Raw genomic sequence first — 21,979 nt, forward strand, 5'->3', positions numbered from 1 at the left:
TACTGGTCCATCTCACTTTAAAGGAAAATAGCCAAACTACATATTGGATTTTGGTCTGGCTGTGAATACCCGAGGCAGCCAGCCAGATAGCCAGCGGCTGTGTCAATAAACACGTCACTACTCGTCTTATTGTTTGGCTTCATTTATTCCGCCTTCCAGCTTGTTTGAATTTGTTATTATATCCCACCTGTCTATGCAGCGCTGTCAAGGATATTCAGAGATGGCAAATAAAGAAAATGATAATAAGAGCGGACTGACTGATTGAAATTCAAAAATAGGGCTTGCTGTTTAAAACTCAGAACAGAGCTGATGAAATATATGAATACCTTTTTATCTTTCTTGGATGCTGGAAATTAAAGCAACAGACAAAAGTGCGAAACTTAAACATGATCCTGAGATGATATTTGTAAGGTGAAGTGATAGGCGTGGCATCTCTGGGTCATTTTAAGAAGGTTAATAGGGTTTTGTTTTAATGCTGCTAGTTTCATTCACTCACTTTGAACACACACAAACGCCCAAATCCTCATGCTGCATTGCCTTCTGAGCTGCTGGGTTGCTAGGCGCTTACCTAAACGCGAACATTGGTTGACACTGTGGCAAAAATGACACGCAGTTGGCATCGGAGGCAAAATTAATAGTGTCACATTTCTTATCAGCAAATATATTATGCTCACAGTTGGGAGAATTCTGAAGCCATTTCCTTCTGAAGCACTCCTGAAATAAATGTCTTATTGACATTTGCACCTGGAATAATACTATAATTTGTTTGGGTCGTCTTGCAGTTTTCTGTGCTGCAGTTTGCTCTTGATAGTGTACAGTTCTAAAAATGGTTTATACTCCATGTCCTTCACCGTGTGTCAGATGAATCACAGATGAGCCTGCCTGAGGAAATGGCTTCGGGTGCCTATGGTTTATTGATGCTCAGATTGATCCTATTCTGTTGATTCATAACATATTAACAGGTTGAGAGACGGATGCGTATTTATCTTTGTTTCTCCGCCATACATACATCAAATATATAGACTAGTAGTGCATGTATCAACTCTTGCAGCGTTTTGCAATCCATGCCATGTGTAGGGGTTTTGACAAGGAATCATTTGCGTAGAAAATGCCCATAAATCACCAACATCAATGCAGTTTTTGTGTGTGCGCGACTCTGGTCTCTGTGCTAATGGTTCCCTTGACAACACAGCAGTTGCTACACATCGACATCGTCCTGGCTTTAGGTTTAACCACAAGGACGTACAGGCGCAGAAGTCAGCAGCCATTATAAAAAGAGACATTCAGTCCTTGTGAGACTTCGAAACTGGAAGAGCTGAGCACTTACTGACATTCACACACACATACAATCCGCTTGTAACCTTCCACACGCCATTAGTATTTTTGTGTCAGCGGTTCATGCCAGTTGTATGTTGCTTGCTTCCTTTAAAAAGTTTCTAAACACCTGTCTCCTGCTTCATTGAGGTCATACGTATCTCGACCAACCGTTTCCTCTTTTCTTTTCCCTCTGGCCTTTTCCTCTGCCTTCACAAAGCTACCATTTATCTGTGCGTGTGTCTATGTACCCTGGCATGAGAAGGAATGTAGCTCCAAAAGATCTGAATAAGTAAACGGCAAATAAAGGCCATAAAGAGGAGAGACTTGAAGAAGTAATCCTTCACCAGCTTACCCCAGCATAATGTCGGCACACCTGCACCTTTATCCCCATCTCAGCATCGCCTTGCATCTACCGCTCCTCTCATTCCATTTCTTTATATCCCTTACCAACAACAGAGAGGCTATCTCAGTGGCTGTGTCAGCGATCAGCATCTCTTCCCTCCCTCTCCCTTTCCCTCTTTTTCTATGTTTCCCAGAGGACAGTTGGGGGCATAAAGGGAAGAACAAGCCTTGCAAAATCTATTCAAAATCCGAACGGAGATTGGGCTCTCAGCTTTAAATTCAGCCAGATAAAGCTAATGGTAGAAGTGGGCGACAGGCAGGAGGCTGTGTGTATAAGCATACTTCGATTGAGGCCAACTATAGAAATGTAGTTTCTTTAAACCCCTTTTCTGGCTGAATCTCTCTCTCTCTGAATGTGCAGGGGTGTATGCAGAGTAAGTTCCCAGAAAGGCTGGCGATAGCGCTGCAGTTTCTTAAAATGCTCCCTTTTCCAGCAGAATTTCCCTTAAAGTGAGAGTATTTGCTGATGCTTGTACTGCTTCCAAAGCCTATGGTAATTTATCTTTTTGTGACATTCATTAAGTCATTTTATTAATCTTAGTGGTGGCCGGATGTATACCAGATGTACAGTTAGACAGAGGTTGGGAGTCAGAAATTGAATTAGGAAGACATGGAGTGCCTATATTCCTCTTATTCCCTGATGAAGTCCCGCCTCTCCCAGGTTATCTTCTGTTCTACTGATTTTCAGTTCTCAGTGTGTTTTCCCAAAAGGTTTCTTTCATTGCACATTATCAACAGCTGGGTTCCCTGTTCATACTCCAGAAAAACAAACAAACAAAACAAAACTAGATTGAAATAGGTTTAGCATTCTCCTACTATGTAATGTTTTGTTAGCCTTTGGTAGTTCTGCATCTGAGACTAATGAAGGCTGTAGTTGTTAGGGAGCTGTGGTCTTGTTAGCGCAGTGGCCTCTGGTGTTTCTACACTGCTGACATTTAGCACCACTATTACAGTGGCCCCTCAAATAATGCCTGTTTGGAACGGGCAGATTGCATGCTTGCTTTGACATGACTACGGCTGTGATAACTTGGACTATAGGGGTAGTTTATAGCTACAAACATAGCATACAGTTTGATCTCAATTAGACAAAATGTCAAATGCAGTGAGCGTTTAGCGTTTGCTAACAATCTGATGTGCGATCCTTTAGTGGTGTTGTCGTGCCCAAATTTCAATGCCGAGTTCCCCACAGGTTTTGAATTTACCTGCGGCGGTGGTGGTTGTGGTGATGATGGTGGGCGGCAGCACAGAGTATGACTGATGTCCACACCGAGTCATGCAGTTTACCGAGGGTGTAAGTAACCTCGCATGCAGGCGGTCATTAGTAGAGAAAAGCTAACAGTAAACAGCTTTTACCCAAAGTGTGACGATGGCACTACACATGCTAAGTAGCTCAGATGAACAATTGAGAAAAGCAGGCACATCTACAGAGACTCCTTCATTTATTAGCCTGACACACCCACAGACAAACGCTTATTTCCACATACATGTTATACTGCCACTCCATATTGTTAATTTGTCACCTCATCACAACTTGTTGGCCACTTTTGGCTGAGAATTGACATCCAGGAACACATAGAACACACACAATCACACACACAGTTATTATCTCCTGGAACAATACTAATAGATGCATGTACTGCTGTGAGCAAACAGTTTGTGCCTCTGCTGCCAACAGAGTAGGATGGTGAATAGTTGCCAAATCTCCTCTACCCTGAGCCTCCTCTATTTCTCCTCTCCCCAACAAAAACCCTAACCTTTCTGTGCCTCCCATTTCTGTTTTAATCTTTACTTTAATCATTTTCCTCTTCTCACTCTGTATATTCTTCCCATGGGCTGAATCACGTCCTCTTTTTTTTTTTTTTTTTTTTTCTCAAATCCCCTTTGCACATTACCACTCTGTGATTTTTCAGTTTTTTCCCTTTCCTGGGCTCACCAGGCTCTGATGTTTACACTCTTCGAGCACAAACTTGGTTTGAAGTTGTTTTTGTTGCGATAACAACAAAACTATAATTGATGGACAAACACAAGCCTGTCTGCACATATATGCCTTTGATGTGTCCGGTCATCTTTAATTAGCTGGAGTTAGAGTGGCGAGGGGGAAAGAGAAATATAACTCCCTCGCTAATTATTGGCTCCCCCGTCGGGCAGGAACTCTCATATCAGCCGGGCTGTCGAGGTCACGTACAGCTTCGGGCCACATTGCCCTCGATTCACCTGCTCTCGAAAACATCTTTGATCTGAAGTGCTTTAGAAGTCCCTGAAAAAAGAATCACTGTTCAAGGTATCTGCAGTGCTGACAATAGACTGTATATAAAAGGTGGACATATCCAACGTGGCATCACCCGCTGGGTGGAGACGTTTCACTTTGAAGCCCTTCTTGGTGCTTTGAAACTTCACGTGTTGGGTCGCTACCCTAAAGCATGCTCTGCTTTACTGTCCTTTTTTGGCTCTAATGGGGGGGGGGGTCATTATTTACAACGTGAACATCACATTGAAACTGGCGACTGAAGCCATAAACTCATCAGGAAAGTGTTTGGGGAGATTAGGTTAGCAGTGTGGTCATTTTCTCTTTGGCTTCTTTACAGTTTGACTTACTTTTGTAACCAAAGGAGTCGCCTCCTTTATAAATGATGCAGGTTTGAGATCATTTCATATTGGTTAACTTTTTCCAAGTAGCTTCGTCCCATCTTTATACGTCACGTTTAGTGCTGGAGTGGCAGTACTGCAGAAAATGCCAATCTAGGGTCTTTCCTGACTCTGATGGTTCAGTCCACTTTAGTTATTTATTAGATAATTAAATCAAACCACTTCTTTTTCCTTCCACGTGTTAATGTTATTTCTTAAACATCAAAATTTTAAAAATTACATTGATTTTTTTCACCTTCCGCTGACGTTCACTTAGGCTGGTCCCACTGCAGAAGATCTTACAAACGTAAGTTTTTGTGTGTCTTCTGACTTCAATAAACTGCCACTGGGTCTTTTTGCCTGTTTTCTGAGATGACATATGCTTTGATCAGTTTTTATGTGGAGGTGGCATAGTTAGACTGCCACAGGTTCACTCCTACAATCACTCCTACACAAGCACTTTCACATAGACAAACATGCTGTCACGCATCTGTGTTTCAGTTGTTACAGGGAGCCAAATTCAGCCCTAAGATAAGAGAGCAAAAACACACTGGACATCACAGCTTTGCAGAACACGTCACTTTTCCCTCTTTAGACCGAACGCTAAACAGATTTATTTGAAATCCGAATTAAAGGGGAGAGAGAGAGATGTTTGCAAAAATATGCATGCATTGTTTCCCTGCCACATCAGATCTGCCATTAGATAATTTTTTTCTTCAAAGTAAGGGCTGCATTTTAAGTAGGCATGCTTGGAGATGATGTTTATTTGGGCTGCATTAAATCTTTTGGATGGCATTAGTGCCTGAATCCACTTCCCCATGAAAACAGCTTGCGAGCTTATTTCCCCTCCCTTTCTTTTTTTTGAGTATACAGGAGCTGCATTTACATTTTATTCCACTTAGATTAAGTTCTTAGCAAAGTCTGACAATTTTTCAAATACCCCCTACTAAATGTTAAAAACTCAAGTGAGGGGTGGGTTGGACACCACTTTGTACAGTGCAGTGGGGCTTAAGCTATAGACTGCAAACAGAGACCGGCTATTGATTAGTTTGATCTTTAAAGATCACTGCTGACCCAACCGCACACACACACTTAAACACATGCTGTATTTTGCTGCAGCGACTGAATAATTTCGGCTCCACGTGAAAGCTGCGTTTCAGCCCCGTTGTTGCACGACGCAGCTTGTCAGTGCTTTCCTCTTGACGTTGCTTTCCTTTGCCATTCTGTGCTCAGCGGTGCACATTTTCTCAGCAAGTCTTTCACATTAGCACACTGCTTGTCATCTTGAAGTCCACATCAGAGTAAATGCATGAGCCTACAGTTACTACACAGTGAACGCTGAGCTCTTCTTTAAAGTACACAATAGGGGCTTCTTATTTATTGCAATCACATTGTAAATTCTCCTTTCAGCTTCATTGCTCTGTGTTCTTATCCCTCCCCTCTGTCTGCCTCTTTTTCACACTCCTTTTCTTCTTCTTCTTCTTTCCCCACGTTCCTTCTTACATACGACGCCGCTGTCCTCTGACATGCCAAATTGGAGTGTCATAGATAATTTGGATTTTTTGCCCTCACCGTTGAGCTCAGTTCATTCTCTCTCCCTTGTCCGTTGTTGTTGTTCTGTTTTCTTCCCCCCTCCTCAGTTTCTTCTTTTTCTTGTTCAGTACAGGACACCATTTTGTAACCCGGCTCCCACCCCTCCACGATCACCAAAATGTCTATGCTCAGATACACACATTGTCACCCTTGAAAAGATGAATTCCCAGAATACTCTCCATAAACTCCATGCACTGCTAGTTGCATTGAGTATCAGTCTTCTGGTTTGCAAGAAAAGCTTCCTTTGTCCTCATTTCTTCCCATGCAGCATAAAAGCAGAGATTTTCTCAGTAACACTTTGTGTATGGGCTTCTTCTGGTCTTTCATGGACTCTTTTGCGTGGAAACGTACAAAGATGGAGGGCAAAAACACAAATGCAGTTCTGAAAAGTCACATTGGTGTTCTAGTTGTGTGGTCCACACATGACAGCATGAATCTAAATGAATGCCTAAATGGCTAAGAAAATTAGAAGAAGTGAAGGACGTCTCACTGCAGTCACTTCACGACACATGTATGCTACAGTATACATGTGGTGTTCTCTTTGGCTTCATAATAAAAGTGCCAAAGTAGTACAAACGTCATTTTCAGAAGATCAAGAATATTGATTATAAAGGAGGTCAGCGGTCAGAACATTTGCTTGGCAGCTTGTGCATATTTCAGTGCTAAACGGGGAGCCGGAGCTCGTTAATACATTTCAGTGTAAACATATCAAAACAGTCCAGTAAAGATGACATAAAGGCATCTGAACCGCGTGGCTTTGGCTGCTCTTGTGCGTTTCTGTATAAACGTGTTTGTGTGGGTGAGTGAATGAGGTTTGATCCTGAGTGCAGTCTCCTTGGTGATACTGTGCCTGTGATGATGATTTCTCTCCAGGGCGTAAATCTCAACAAGCAGTGAAATTAATGGTCAGTGGCTTCATTCTTTTTTTCTTTTTCTTTTCCCCCCCCTCTCTTTGGTGTCTATGTGTGCACGCGTGTGTGTATTTATGTCTTTATTTGTGTTTAGTGTGCGCACAAACACCTCAGCATACCCCACCTCACATATGTCTCAGTCCCCTGTTTGTTGCTCTCAGTGGACATGATTTAGTACACACACAAAAACACATACACACACACACCTAAGACTCAACTGTTGGATGGGATCATAAAAGTAAGGCTTCATCGTCTCTTGCTGTTAAGAAAACAGGGATGTTTTTCACCCACCAAAAGGGCAATAAACTCTGTCTCACAGGGAGTAACACACTTGAGCGGTTAGCTCGTGGGGGGAGGAGAAAGGAGAAAAAAAAAAAAAAAGCAGCCCACCTGTCATTCACTCTCTGTTACGGCAGCAAAATCTGTGGGAATTCGACCACGGTGTACGTCAGTCTATTGGCATACACCTATTCAACATTACAGCCTCAACTGCACTAGGCACATTGCCAGCAGGATACTGCGATGAAATTTCTTCTTCTGCCTCTGTTGACCTCAGTAACAACAAATCATATCACCAGCTGGTCACTGAATATGGCTATTTGCATCCATTTTCACACAGCTGAAGCAGATGCACCGGCACGCATCCACTTGCCTTTCCTCTAATCCACATGCACAACTGTCACCATTACCTTCCTTAAACGTTCCTTGATATTTCAAAATGAATATCTGCAAAGCTCGTAAAATGTATTCTCAGTGTAGCATGCATTCTTCGTGTAGTAATGTTATTAGTAAGGATAATGCAGTAAAGCCAAATGATTAACACAGAGTAAGTCAATAATCCAACTCCCTTAAACCATCAAAATTTTGTCATAATAAGCACGTCCCTGCTTTATTCTTCTGTCTTTGAGCTGTGGTTTTCTGTTTCCACCTTTGACTCTGCTCTCTGTTACAGTCTCTCTATTTGACATTAGGACCCAACAACTCTTTGGCCCTGACTCATGTTGACTCACAAGGCAGCACGCTCACAGGCCTGCTTAGAATATCCTCTCCTCTGCTCCACTAGCACAGTGGCTAGTGTTCACACAGAAATCCTCGAGTATGCACCGTGCAGCACACATCCTTCGCTTCAACCGGGGATTCAAGGCAGTTTGCATACTCGGTTATTAACAGGAGTATATTTTTTTAGTACTAACTAATCCATAAAAGAAAAATGCAAGGTTAAATGTTGCGCTTATGGATATGCAAATTATGGAGTTATCACAAAAAACAACACTTGAACGTTAAGAAGCAACACCTTTGGATTTTTAGTTGTTGTTGTTTTTTGGGAGACATTTTGCAGATATGTTTTTGAGGAGTTGGCTTTTGCATGGCTGATGCTGTTGATTACAATGGCTGTAGGTTAAAATTAAAGAAATACTTTTACTCGTCCCAGCTTCTATACTGCACGGTAATTAACATGAGGAAAAAAACCTAATTAAAAGATTGCATCAAAATAATTGGGTTTTGAAATGTCCTGCAATCCCCTTTTAGTTTAAAATGAACTACTTTAGTCTTTTTTTTTTTTTAATTGAATAGAGGAGCGAGTATGTTTACTTTCCAGCAGGTTTAAGTACTTTGACCTTTGACACTGAAAGCATACACACCTCGTCCCTGCTATTCCATTTCATTCCTTTCTGCTTTTATATTCCTGAGTATCTCTTACTCAAGCACAGTGGTCCATTTCTTGTATCAGCACTTCTCATCTTCTGCACTCTGCTACGTAACCCACCCCCCCTCCTCACACACACATACTCTCCTTGTGGTGCAGTTCAGGCCATTCACCAATCATGCGAGAGCCATGACGGCCAAGTTATATATCCCCTATTCCATCTGTAGCTGGCACTCTTGCATCACATTTGCTCTGTTTCCTTCTTCCCCAAGTGCCTTTGCTTTTGCTTTCTTTCACTCTTCCTGAATTCCTTTCCCCTCTTTTGGTAGCTCCATTTCCATCTTTTCCTCATTTTCAGGTTAGTTTTTTTTTTCCAATTGCTTTTCCTCTATTTTTTTCCTTTCTCCCACCATGCTTATCTTTCTTTGTGTCTTTTAATTAACCTCTTCTCATCACTTCCATGTTGTCTTCTGTATTTCTTTTAGTCTCCCACCACATCGAGTTCTGCCACATTTTTCTGCGTACTTATTTTCTGTGATTGCTTTCTGCTCTTTGCTTATTATACTTGTCTGTTTATCAATTTTTACCAAATTTCCACCTTCCCAATAACTTATTTTAAGTAATCTGTCACAAAATCTCACTTAAAATGTCTTTGATATATCTTAGTTTCTATATCATTACATCTTCTTTGTCCTCTAAGTCGTCTCCCTCCCTGCCCTACAGGCTCGGTGAGCTGTGGTTAAATAGGTTCATCTTACCCTGCTTCCTCTTTCAAATGGCTTCATGATTGCTAATGAAGCACATAAACAGGAAAAGGAAAAAACATGATGTGGAGGAGGAAGGGATGTGGAGACGTGTTTTCCATGGAGACGGGCTCTTCACCGACTGGCAAGCTGATTGGCTGATTGATGACCCTGTAGCCATTTTGACCGATTAGCATGATGGAGCCTTTTATAGCACAGTGCAGCTTAATATGTGATCACATTGCACAGCATACTTTTTTTCTTTCTACTTCTGGGTTGAACAGTGTGATGAAGCATAAGCCCCATCCTGCTATACCTCACTGGGGCAAAGGAGGTGTAATATAGCACTGCCAAGCATATGATAGACTGTCATAACAGAGCTGAATGCGTAATATGGTGCTTACATCTGTCCAGTTAGTTACAATCCATCTAATCCCACAACATTATCTATTTAAAAAGAGCATGCTGATCCTGCTTTCTTACACTTGTTTGAACATTCCTCTCACACGTGTCCCATTAGAGACAATCGGGAGCTCATTGTCTGGATTTGCATAGTTATCAAAACAATTACAAGTAAACAAAAGATGTGGGAGACAACGGCATGCAAACTGAGATACGAGAATTAGCTAGAAATGGTCAGTACAAGATGAAGTGGCCACATTAACTCTTCAATTTAAATAATTCAACTTGCTATCTTTTCTTTCTGTTGCATTTCTATACGTATCCCAGCACACTACAAAATGAATATATGGCAGAAAAAGCAGGGTAGGATAGCAAGAACTGTTGCTGATTTGATCTCATTTTTGTCCAGGTGGCCTGTCTGGACAGCCCTGGATGCACTGCAGTAGGTTAGTTTTTCTCAAGTTAGTCATATCGGAACATAAAATCTATTTTTTTGCATTGTGTATCAGGAGATTCTTTCCTTTTGGGCTGCCTCTAAATATTTCCAGCTCTCATCGTTTTTGTCTTGTTTTATTTTTTTTTCTCCAGATGTCTCTTTTCATTGGGATGGTTATATCATACCCCTGTAATGTACAATGTTAGACCTCTAAATTATACATGCTCCTATTCTACAACAATTTGATGTTTCCAAGCACAAGACATCTGCTAAAACATTTGTAAAAAGGTGTGTTTTGCTGTGTCCTTCAGCAGTCTTTTTTTGACCTCCATTTCTTACACCAGCACACTTCATCTCCATCTTGTCCTTTTCAAATTTTTAGGAACTGGACTTTTACCCCTTCAAATAAACATCAGTCTGCTCTTCTGTTAGCCTCTATTGCATATTGAGCTGATATGCTCTCAGCTTTTGTCACACTCCTTTCTTTTTGTTTAAGATTTAACCTCTGTCGCTATACTTCCTGTGACACAAAGTTGGAAATGCCACATTGTCGAAGAGAGAAGTTCAGATATTTTAGGTGCTCACCTCACAAGTACTACTTTTAACCAGCTTTTTATTTGCCACGCTTACTGATTATGTAAACAGGTGTTGTGAACTTCACTACCAGCTATAAGCTTCGCTCCCAGTACACATCTGTGACTGTGGATCTTTTCACGTCTTCGTTCTAATAATGTTTTGATTAACTAAGGAGTATCTATGCTGGTTGTGATGATTATGATCAACACAACTCCCACGGAGATCTTTTGTAGTATTCTCTTGGTCATCTCTCACCCACATGTTGCCCACTCCAAGCATGGTATGTTGCTGTTTACTGAAATGTTCTCCCAGTGTACTGCACACCAGCTTCTCTTTTACATTTCAACAAACAGAGCTTGAGACACAGTATTGTCATTAAATAAGAGAAAAGAAACGGTCAAAGAAAATGTTGGCGGGTCATTAATGCCCCTCGGCCGAATTCCAGAAAGACAAAATATGTGGTTTACCTGTCTCTCAATACTACAGGCGGTGTTTCCTATCCACTGTGTATCATTTTTTGTTAGAACTGTGTGGCTTTATTATGATTGAGAGGGGTGATATTGTTGAAGATGAAAAATGCACAGTTAACAGTGAGACCCAAATGCATTTGTCACCATAAAAAGACCCCATACTGATTGATGAAGCCCCAACAGCTGGAAATGTAATGAAAAGAGATATGAAGATCTATATTTTTTGGCAAAGTGCACCTTTTTCACTCATTACGTTTGTGATTAATAAGACTACCTTGCAATAGAGAAAATGAGGTAGGTAACACAGATTGGATTCTTGAAGCATTATATCATGAGCATTTCAATTAAAGTATTTGTAATGGCACTGCTGTATGTCTCTTTGACTAGACCATCGGTTCTTTTTAACCTGTTAACATGTTTGTTGAACTTAAACTTTCATCAAATGCGTGCTTTGATCAGCCACAGGCTGATAAAAGCATCATGACAGTCACTCATGGCTATAAAACAAAAAGTAAGCAAAAAATAAAAAAAAAAGCAGATTGTTGCTGTAAATAATATAATAGGACGTGTGGAGGGATATTTTAAAAAACCCCATCCACTTCTGCACCATGATTCATTCTGCCTGACTCATTCAGCACACTTAGAGTTAAAGTATAGCTGCAGCATCTTACTGCAGTGTCTAAAGCATTTGGCTGATTGTTACAGTATACGCCAGGAAAAGAAGAGAAAGGGGGGGAAAAAACATCTCTTTCTAATACTTTTTTTTTTTCTTCCAAAAATCCTTTTTATTGCATTTATAACATTTGGCACAGTACAAATTCTTGGTGCTTTTACAAGATAAACCTGTAAAGATCAACACTGACCTTTTTTTTTTTCCGGATTTTGTTAAAGAAAGTCTTCTCTGTATAAATATTCTTTTTTCTTATCACTGCATTCTCTGTAGCATGGTGTAAAAATCACACAGAATGCCCTCTGTTAAAACAAGACTACCCTCATTTTTCAAAGTCAAGACAGCATCTTAAACAACTCATTATTTTAAATAGAAGTTACAAGTTAGAAAATAGTTTCAATTTCTTTTTAATATACGTTTCTCTATCACCAACCCATGGTAATTTTAGTTCGTCCATATATATATATTTATTTATAAGCATGTACAACAAGAAATCATCAGTCTTTTAAGTTTTGCACTCTGTACAAAAGTATGTCCTGTCCTTTTTTCGTTGTGCATTCTATTGCATGATTTTAAATGAGGAAAGGACAAGGGGCGTGTGAAAGAGGGGTGAGTAGGAGCTAGGAAACTGGGAAAAGGGGTGAGAGCCTTTTGGAGGGGCCTTTTTAAATCTGAGTCTCCTGTACCTTCTCCTTGTTGTGAGTTTTTACGACATAGGGCTCAGCCATTGCTGTGATGGCACTGGGCAAGGTTCGCGGCAAAGAGTTCCCAACATTGTTGTCTGTCCATTTAGCCCCATGGCCAGTCGGTTTATAGGTATTATATTTGGGCTTTAGAGTGCTGTAGTCCACCTTATGAGGGCTGTAGTCCAGTTTATGTGGACTGTAATCCAGTTTAGGTCTCTGAGTTTGTGGACTGAAGTCAGACTTGAAGGCGCTGTAATCCACTTTGTGGGGGCTGAAGTCAGTCTTGAAGGCGCTGTAATCTGTTGCAGTCTTATGTGGGGTGTAGTGGTCCTTAGCTTTGTAGGTACTGTCTGTTTTAGATCTCTGGGCACTGTACTCTGTTTTGGATTTAGGCTGAGTGCTGTAGTCGGGTTTAAATGGGCTGTAATCAGGTTTAGGTCTTGGGTGTGTACCAAAATCAGGCTTGAATTGACTATATTCAGTTTTAGGTCTATGTTGTGTGTTGTAGTCTGATTTTAATGGGCTGTAGTCATGTTTAGGTTTCGGCTGAGTGCTATAGTCCCGTTTGAATGGACTGAAGTCACTCTTCTGCCTGGGATGAGTGCTGTAATCTAGTTTGAATGGGCTGTAGTCTGATTTAGTTTTTGGATGAGTACCAAAGTCTGGCTTGAAAGGGCTGTATTCTGTTTTAGGTTTGTGGGTGCTATATTCTGGTCTAAATGGGCTGCAGTCAGGCTTTGGTCTGTGAAGGCTAAAATCCGGCGTAGATTTGTGTGTGTTGTAATCTGTGATGGTTTTGTGGCTGCTAAAGTCCATATTTGGCTTATATGTGGTATACTCAGCCTTCGGCTTGTGAAGTGTGAAATCAGGCTGGGGTTTGTATTCAGCCTTGGGTTTGTGAAAGCTGTAGTCAGTCTTGTGGCTGATAAAGTCCAACTTGTGTATGCTGTTATGGTCTCGGATTTCAGGCAATGTGAGAGCTGACTCTTGGGCTGCAGATGCTGGTGGTGGAAGGTCCTCCTCATCCACCTGAATAATCTCAACAGTGCGGGCAGCTGCCACAGTGCTCCTCTGCTGGTGGCGCTTTCTCAATTTGTAGAAGGCAATGAGCATGACAGCAGCCAATAGTGTCACTGCCACAAAGCAGCCTATTATGATCTTAGTAGTCTTCATCACTTCATCAAGGCTAGGCCCAGACTTGCCTGGCTTGTTAGTCGATTGAATTCCTGGCAACACAGATGGTTTAGCTGCCCCTGGTGGACTGTCGGTGTTTTGCAACAGTACAGTTGGGGTGGAGATGAAGACTGGTTGAAAGACAGAAGGAGAGGCAGTTGTAGTTGTTGTCCCTAGGCCTACTCCTCCCCCAGCAACACCAGCGCCTGCAGCAGCTGCAGTGGTTGTTGTAGTTTTAGGTTTGGGCATCTCAGTGGTTGGCCCCAAGACCTCCACGGTCACTGTGGTAAAGTAACTTAAGTTGGATGTATTAAGCTCAGCTGCACTCACATTGAGGTAGGCTGAGGCATTAGAGTTCCCAGCTGCATTGGAGACCATGCAGGTATAGGTGCCTGTGTCTACTGCAAGGACATTTGAGAAATTAAGGGTACCATCATTGAGGACTGATATTCTTGGGTGACTAGAGGCATGTGTCAGTATAGTGCCGTTGGGTAGGAGCCAGCGCACTGAAGACATTGGAGCTGTGCGGCATCGAAGCTCAGCCACTCGCCCTGCTGAGATGTTCAAGTCCCTTGGTGCATCAGCAATGAATGGTGCAGAACACTGGACTGCAGCACCCTCACCTCGGTCCACGTCCACCAGCTGTCGACCTCTCATGCTCGCAGGGGAGTGACAACGTCCACAGCAAGTTGAATTAGTAGGGATGTACTCCCTTAGCCAGCGTGCTAACCATACAGCCTCACAACCACAGTTCCAAGGGTTATGGTGGAGGTGGAGCTCCACCAGGTACCTGAGCGGGGAGAACAAATCATGTGGCACAGCGCTCAGATTGTTATGGGCAAGATTAAGCTCCACCAGTGAAGATAGGTCATCGAAAGCATTGCGCTCTATTACTGTGATTTGAGAGTTCATCACCCATAGCTTTTTCAATGAGCGCAGACCTTTGAAAGAGCCTGGTTTTATCATTGGAAAGAGATTTTCAGAAATCTCTAGCTCCTCGAGGCCTTTGAGGGGACTTAGGTTTGGCATATCACCCCTTATGTTGCACATTCCCAGGTTGAGGTACTTGAGATTTTGTAGGCCCTCAAAAGCTCCTTCTGAGATGTACTCCAGTTTCCTTAACTCTCCCAGGTCCAGTCGCATGAGTGAGGGTACCCGGTTGAAGGCATAGGAAGGAATACTTTCAATGGGGTTGTTCCTCAACCATAGTTCTCTTAGTTTGGATAGGTATTCAAAGGCCCCACTGGGCACCACCGTCAACCGGTTGTCAAACAGCTCCAGTGTGTTGAGGCTGGTGAGTCCATTAAACGCGCCCACCTCAATCTGCCGAATGGCATTTCGCCCAAGCTGGAGCACCTCAAGGTGGTGCAGATGGCGGAAGGAGTCAGCCTGCACCGCCTCAATGGCGTTTTCCATTAGATTGAGGTGTCGCGTGTTGGCAGGAATCCCAGGGGGGACACGGGTGAGGCCACGACGGGTGCAAACCACTTTCCCCTGCTGATTACTACAAGAACACTGCGGTGGACAGCCCTGGGGTCCTTGAGACACCGCCGCCCCCGCCAAGGCCAGGGAGGCGCTGCTCCACGCTCGCACCATCAGGAAGACTACACAGAGCAGGGCGGCTTTCCTGGCACGATGCACAGCTACCCGCCCCAGGAGACTCATGATGTGGCACGTTCATAATTCAGCATCATCTGGGGGGGAGGATGGGGATGTTTGGGGCTGGTGTTTTGGGGGTGTGGGTGCAAGGAAATCAGCTGTTTGGCTAGCAGTACTGTTTATGGGGCCAAAGTAATAAGGTTAAGGGAACTGATGTGGGCAAGGGGAGAGCAAGGGTTTAGGTGGTTGCTAAGGGGCAAGAGGACTCGACCTGTCCTCAGTTAAGGGGTGATTTTATTTCCATGAACTGTGCTCAGGGGCAGAAAGAAATGGGGTGGTGGAGAGGACTGGCTTTTCTGAAATATGTGTATGAGAAGAACATGATGGCAAATTAAGCAACCAAAAACCGTATTACAAGACAGAGGGGAGGGGAGGGTGTTACAAATTGATGCAGAGAGGGTTTGAAACACTAGACACCTACCTCAAGTTATTATTACAGGTCCTTGAACTGAGATATATAGCTTCCCTCCTTTTTGCAATCAGAAAGAGCTGATGTATTCGCATCAGATGTATTTATATCCAAGAGCAGCAAAGAAAACCTTTTATGTTTGCCCTGTCAAAACGGGCATCAGTGCCAAAGAGCTTAAACAAGATGAGCCCTTTTGTAAATCCATACATCCAAAGAGAAAGGTTCGAAGGCCCTTTTGTGAATGTTTTTCTTCCTTTACGTGCCGATTACCAAGAAAAAAAAAAAGGAGGGGGGAAACGACTGTAGCTAGGAATCCAGTCAGGCTCCCAAAGCAGCAGTGCTCCCTTGCTCGCTCTTCGCTGTCGGCTCCTCTTCTCTTGCTTGTCCTTGGAATCCGACAGTTGATCCCCCCGTTAAACACCTTAGCCAGGTCTCCATAGTCCAGGCAACCACAGAGATGCACACGCACTATTGTTTTTTGTTTTGTGCAACAAAACCCAAGGCAGGAAACAACAAAAGGAGGGAGGGAGGTAGAAGAAATTACAATTAGAGAAGGATAAAAAAAAAATCCAGTCCTTTCCAGTGTTCTATGTTTTTTGTTTGTAGTGGAAAGGAGGGGTTAAAAAAAACAGTCCTCCTTATCTGTATTCCTCTTTTCACTTTTTAGTAGTCAATCAGTTGGTCGGTTGGTCAGTCTGACAGCCCTTCTCCCTCTCTTGCACTCTTTTCTTTGCTCCCCTTTTCAACGCAGTGTCATGTCCACTTGATTCTTCTTTATTTTATTTTTTTTTCTCCTTTCCTCCTGGGGAGCTCTTGGCAGCAATTGAAAAGGCTAGGCGACACACACAGCCTTCATTATCTTCTTTCTCCTCTTAACTAGCCACATGCTCCAGCCTCGGCAGCCGCGGTGGCGACAGCAGCAATTGCGAACGCACACACACCATCCCCACGAAGCATACAGCGGCAGTAGCGAGCACACACACAGCAGCAGCTGCAGCCTGCCTCCCGTGCACTTCCCAATAATCCGTCAGTTTCTTCAGAGGAGGAGTGGGGTGGGGGATGGAAGGGGGTGCTGGGAGGAGTGGGGGTATTGTAGCTGGGTTGATCGAGGTGGGTTAGAGGGAGGAGGGATGGCGCGCAGTTTCTCCTTCCTCTCTCTGGGTTGTTTCTTTTTTCTTCTTGTTTCCAGTTCTTTTCTTTTTTCTTTTTCTTTTTTTTCTCCCCCTCCTTTTCTTGTGGTGATCAGCACCCCCTCGCAAATGCAGCGTCCAACTGGGAGAGGAGCAAGGCAGAGAAGGCAAGCGCTGGGCAAGCGCGGCTTACAGGCGTGACGTTAACGGCAGCGTCGATGTGGAAAGGATCCGTTGTAGCAGCGAAAGAGAGAGCGTGCACCGTCTCTCTATCTCCCACACTCTCTCTCTTTCTCTCACACACACCCTCTCTTGCTCTCTCTCACACCCTCTTTCTCTCCCTGCCTCCCTCACACTCTCTGCAGTGTCCTGAGGTATTTGGGTGAGCTCAAAGCACTCAGACCTTTTTAGAGATCTACCTCTTCAAAAACCAGTTTGCTCCTGCTATCCTTCGCTCTCCTTTTTTTTTTTTTTTTTTTTTTTTTTTTTTTTTTAAATGCTCATAGTCTCTTGTTCTGTGGCTTTCTGGGGCTTTTGTGGCTTAGGGGAATGGACAGGCTGTCCAAGCACAAGTCAGAGATGGACAGTGGCATCCCCACAGCAACCATATTTTAACCCCCTCGTGCCCAGCAGTACTCCAAACATTCCAACGACTCTGGCAAAGCTTTCCAGTTTTGCTTTGGTGGTAAGGAAAGGCTGATGGGTCACCGCTTCTCTCACTTTCTGATTTCCTCTCTTTTATCATGCTCTCTCTCTCTTTCTTTTCTCAGCCCCCTCACTCTTTATCTTTGTTTTCCTTTCACTTGAGCTCTCTTTGCTCTCACTCTTTTTGCCTCGTCCTTTCGTGGAAAATAGAGGAACATGAATGGACTGCTGACGCATCCTGCTTGGAGCGGTGCTTGGGTTTGATGCAGTGTGTTATGTGCATTAACTCCCTCCACCCACTCCACCCTCACCCTCCTCACTATCTTTCCCACTTTGCTTACTCCTGATCTGTCATTGTGTCACTCTTCTGGCTGGCTTTTTTTTTTTTTTTTACATGAAGCCTCTTAGAAGTTCATGTTTACACAACTTTTTTGGTCACCAAATTCCATCTTTAGTTTTATTTCACAGGTTGGAATGAAGTATAATCCCCATTTCTTGCTTCAACTCCAGGAAATTAAAAGTTTACTTTGTTAAATCCATAATCAGATACTTTTACTCAACTCGGGACTGCAGTAGGACTTCAGAAGTGACTCTAAAATCAAAGAATTTCTTTAAAAGAATACTGGAAAATAAATACTGGAAAGTGAAGTACATTGTATATAATGGAGACTCTCCATCCTCTTCCACGTCATACGCCTTTGAAGGTAGTTAGAGCACTTTAAACAGGCAGGCCTTAACCCTCAATTTGAGCACAAACTGTCGCCCCGGAAAGCACACAGCCATAAAGGTCATGTTAAAGGAGGCACAATAGAGAAAACAAGACAAGCTTTACCTTCCTGATGGAAGTGGGAGAGGTAGAACAAATGAAGCAGACTGTCCTGTAACCCTGTACCTCAAATGATTTGCACCAGCCTCATGCCCATTAAACAAGGTAGCAGTGTGGGTAATTTATGCTTGGTAAAGCTAGCTGTGACACTGCTGCTAGGTGTGTGCATTCGTGTCCAAGGTAGAGAGTAAGCGTGTGAAAAAAGAGAGACAAAAAGAGGGAGGAGAGAAGGCACACGAGCTAGAAAAGGTCACACTGCCTGTAGCGCAGTACGTTATTCCCACTGGCACAGGAGTATAGAGCAAACTCCTATATTATACACACACAGACTTTCTCCTTGACTTCACTGCAGTTGAATATGAACAGGCTTCAATGAAGCACATGTAACGGCGAGGTGGCAGCCACAGGAGTATAGGGGAGATTTTCCAGTATTATGAAAGAAAAGCTATTTCGTCTCCTTTCCTCTGGGATTGCATAGCATCGCAGGCCTGCAGAGCATGATATCGCAGGTGTACTGCAGCTTCTTTAGTGCATTCTCCAAGCAACTGATAATGTGAGATAATGCACTTGCATTTAAACAAGCATGCTGGAGCAGTAAGCTGGACATGGAAGCTCGCAGATGTGATTTTTAGGTACAGAAGTTAAATTTACTACTGTGTGCATAACGGCACTCCTTTGTTTGTGTCGGGTGCTGCCTCTGCACTGTTCTTAAGTGTGGTGTGCCACTGTTTCATGAGCAAGTGACCCAGAATGGGTTCAGGTTGCGTTTTACCCACCCAGGACAGTACTTCTTGGACTAATGTCTAACCAAAATCATCCACTGACCCGTAGAGTGACCACCACTGCAAGGGCAGCTCTCGCCTCTTGGCCCTTATCCTGTCCATTTCTCTCTTAGCTGTCTTTTTAAAAAAAAGTTCCTGCTCAATTTTTGTCTTTCCGTGGATACGCCGCTTTCTCAGTACTGATGGAGCCTGGGTCATGCCCTGCCAAATGCTGTAATGCTCCACTGACCAAAAGCGGGCAGCCTTTTGCGTAATAGTTTGATTCTGCCCCAGAATGGCCAAAACAGCCTGATAGCCGGCCAAGCTCTGCAATCACTGCAAGGTTTTCCCCCAAGTCTCCCCCCCCCCCCCCCCCCCAAAAAAAAAATCAAAAAAAATCTATATGTGTATTTTTCTCAAGCTGAATCGAGTTTAGTAGTATACTTGAATCTAAATCAGTTGTTTGGTGGTGCAAGCCAATGTTGAAATTGCAAAACTCTCTTTTTGCAGTTCAGATTATGCCAGGATATCCATGGTGGATAGAAGCTAACATCCAGGTCATATAGTGGTCTCATATGTTCACAGTTTAACATGCACTGACTTGACAAGATGGGTGTTGTCAGGCCTCACCTTCTGGACTTGCCGAACGATTACATTTTGATGAGCTGTCAGATACGTGGGACCTTCACGCTGTCATGCCAGGCCCAATCGCCTAGTGTGCGACCCCTGCCCTAACTGCTTCACACAAAGCTCTATGGAGCCAAGCGCTGCACCAGGCCAGGAGGGCACTGGTTGTAGTTTAGGGTGCTGCACGACCTACTTTGGTGCAGTTTGTCCGCCAGCATATTCAAGGGGTATATGTAATCAGTACAGAACCCATCCCCTGGGGTTAGTGCTAGCAAATCTGGGCTACGGCCAGTCACATGTAGGTCGGCAGCCTGTCTGTTAGCCTGTGTGTGTGTGTCAACCCTGTTTGGATGAATGACCTGCAGTATGGTGTAGCAACAATCACAATGGGATTAAAGGTTGATTGATAGATCTAATGACAATAGCATTGCCTGTGTCATTGCTGGGATCAACAATTCACAGCCCTTTGTAATCCACATATGTTTTTCTGTCAGCACGTGTAAGTCAGAAAACATTTCTCAAGGAGACAAGGGGCACACTGTTTTTACAATTTGCTTTGTGCTTGAGAGCTATTATAAATTTTATTCATTTATTTCTCTGTGTTTATAAATGGGCATGTCCTCTGAGTATTGAGTAATGTCCCAGTGATCTATATCATAGTAGTGACCACCCTAACATAGTATTAGTTTTAAGTCAGTTTATTCTAGGCCATCATCCTGTACCTTAGTATGTGCTCATAAGGACACCCTAAACTCTGTGATGCTGACCTTGAGATAAAGGCCCTATTATTGGGCAGTTTGTTTTCCATTTTCATTTTAATTTCTAGGAATTAATTCTGCTAGAGATTACGTGCAATACACTTGCACTCTCTCTCTCTCCCACACACGCACACACACATGCAGTGCTATCAGTGTCCCAGTGAAGGCTTAAACTGCTTGGTGGGGATTTTTTTTTTCAGTTTATTGGTTTTCTCATCACAAAGAGACACACACAAATCATATGCCAGCGTATCAAGAGATTATAATAGGCAGTAGGGTTTATTAGTGGCTTCCGCTTCCATCTGTTCAGGTTGTTGTTTCATCGCAGTACCTGATCTGTCTTGCTAATTTGCTTTCACTGACCTTGTGTGGCCTCCAGTCAATACAGCATAGGAATATTGATCACCTTGTGCTGTATCCCACATATTAACACTGTTGCATTTTCATGGAATATGGTTTGGTGGCATATTTCTTTGAAACGGTTTAAGCAGGCAGGGAACTTGATCAAGCAAAGAAATGTGGTTGAACATTTTTTTTCTTTTTTTTTTTCTTAGTAACTATTTTGCTTTTACTTTAAGACATTCGACTTTTACTGTTTTTGACTTTTCTGTCTACTTTTAATCACTCTTTTCTTTCTACCTGTCCTTCTTGTCATTTTCTTTGTTACTTTTAACACTGCTTTTGTTCTTTTTATGTTTCCTAGAAGTCTTATTTCTCCCTGTTTTGCTTTTGCTCTCACTCTCCTACTCTAAATGAATACAGTTTACAGTGTTTTTCATGACTGGTATTTGCAGGCTTGTCTCACATTAATTGTGTTTGCTCATTCATTTTATGCTCTATATGTGTCTGTGACATTGTGGGTGCTCGCTCAAGCGAGGGCAATATCAGGTCATAGCAACTGAAGGCACAGAGTAAAAGATGGGATGTTTTTTTATGATCCAGTGTTTTTCACCATTTGAGCTTTGCTAGCAGCCATTGTCTCCAGACTAATGGGCTTCATTATGGTTAGCTGTGTTCGTACTGGCTGCCAGAGCAGGGATTAGCCCTAGTGCTGTGATAGCTGGAAGCAGAAGAGAAGATATTGTTAGGTTAGCACTGGTAACCCAATCAGCGTGAGCCAAGATAGCTATAGGATAGATAGCAGGAGATGCTTCATGCACATTTGGATAAGACTGTTGAACCTTTTTAATTTTGATTTTTCATTTCATTTTACCGGTTAAAGCCATATTCACTCAGAATAGAATTTTTAATTAAGTGCTACCGGTAATTATAAATACTGATATTCCATATTAAACTTGATTTAGTATAATGTGCCAAGCGTGAGCTAAAATGCCCTTGGTTCCCCATGTTTTCCTCACCATATGCTAATGCCCTCCATGACCCGCCTTGGCCACGTCATTAGTCAGCTGGCCCCATTAGGATTCATAGAGCATCCCTGTATGCGCGTTCATCACAATGTTGCCTTGCCAACTGCCAGGTGAAAGAAATTGATTTCTCTGAGCAATGTGAAGG

At 43.0% G+C, this 21,979-nt stretch overlaps 2 protein-coding genes across 2 annotated transcripts in view; one reads left to right on the forward strand and one right to left on the reverse strand.

Moving 5' to 3' along the window:
* Window positions 1–21,979, forward strand: part of snd1 (staphylococcal nuclease and tudor domain containing 1) — a 173,470-nt gene that overhangs the window by 68,564 nt on the left and 82,927 nt on the right. The window lies entirely within an intron of this gene.
* Window positions 11,882–17,303, reverse strand: lrrc4.1 (leucine rich repeat containing 4.1). Its single transcript, XM_040035413.1, has one exon. The coding sequence runs from the start codon at window positions 15,315–15,317 to the stop codon at window positions 12,459–12,461; it is 2,859 nt and encodes a 952-aa protein (XP_039891347.1). The 5' UTR covers window positions 15,318–17,303; the 3' UTR covers window positions 11,882–12,458.

The sequence above is a fragment of the Simochromis diagramma genome, unplaced genomic scaffold (genome assembly GCF_900408965.1).
Source record: "Simochromis diagramma unplaced genomic scaffold, fSimDia1.1 OVJJ01000816.1, whole genome shotgun sequence".
In the NCBI taxonomy this organism is placed as follows: domain Eukaryota; kingdom Metazoa; phylum Chordata; class Actinopteri; order Cichliformes; family Cichlidae; genus Simochromis; species Simochromis diagramma.

Excerpts from the sequence above, each read along its gene's own strand:
- lrrc4.1 (XM_040035413.1), bottom strand. The coding sequence starts at position 15,317 with ATGAGTCTCCTGGGGCGGGTAGCTGTGCATCGTGCCAGGAAAGCCGCC.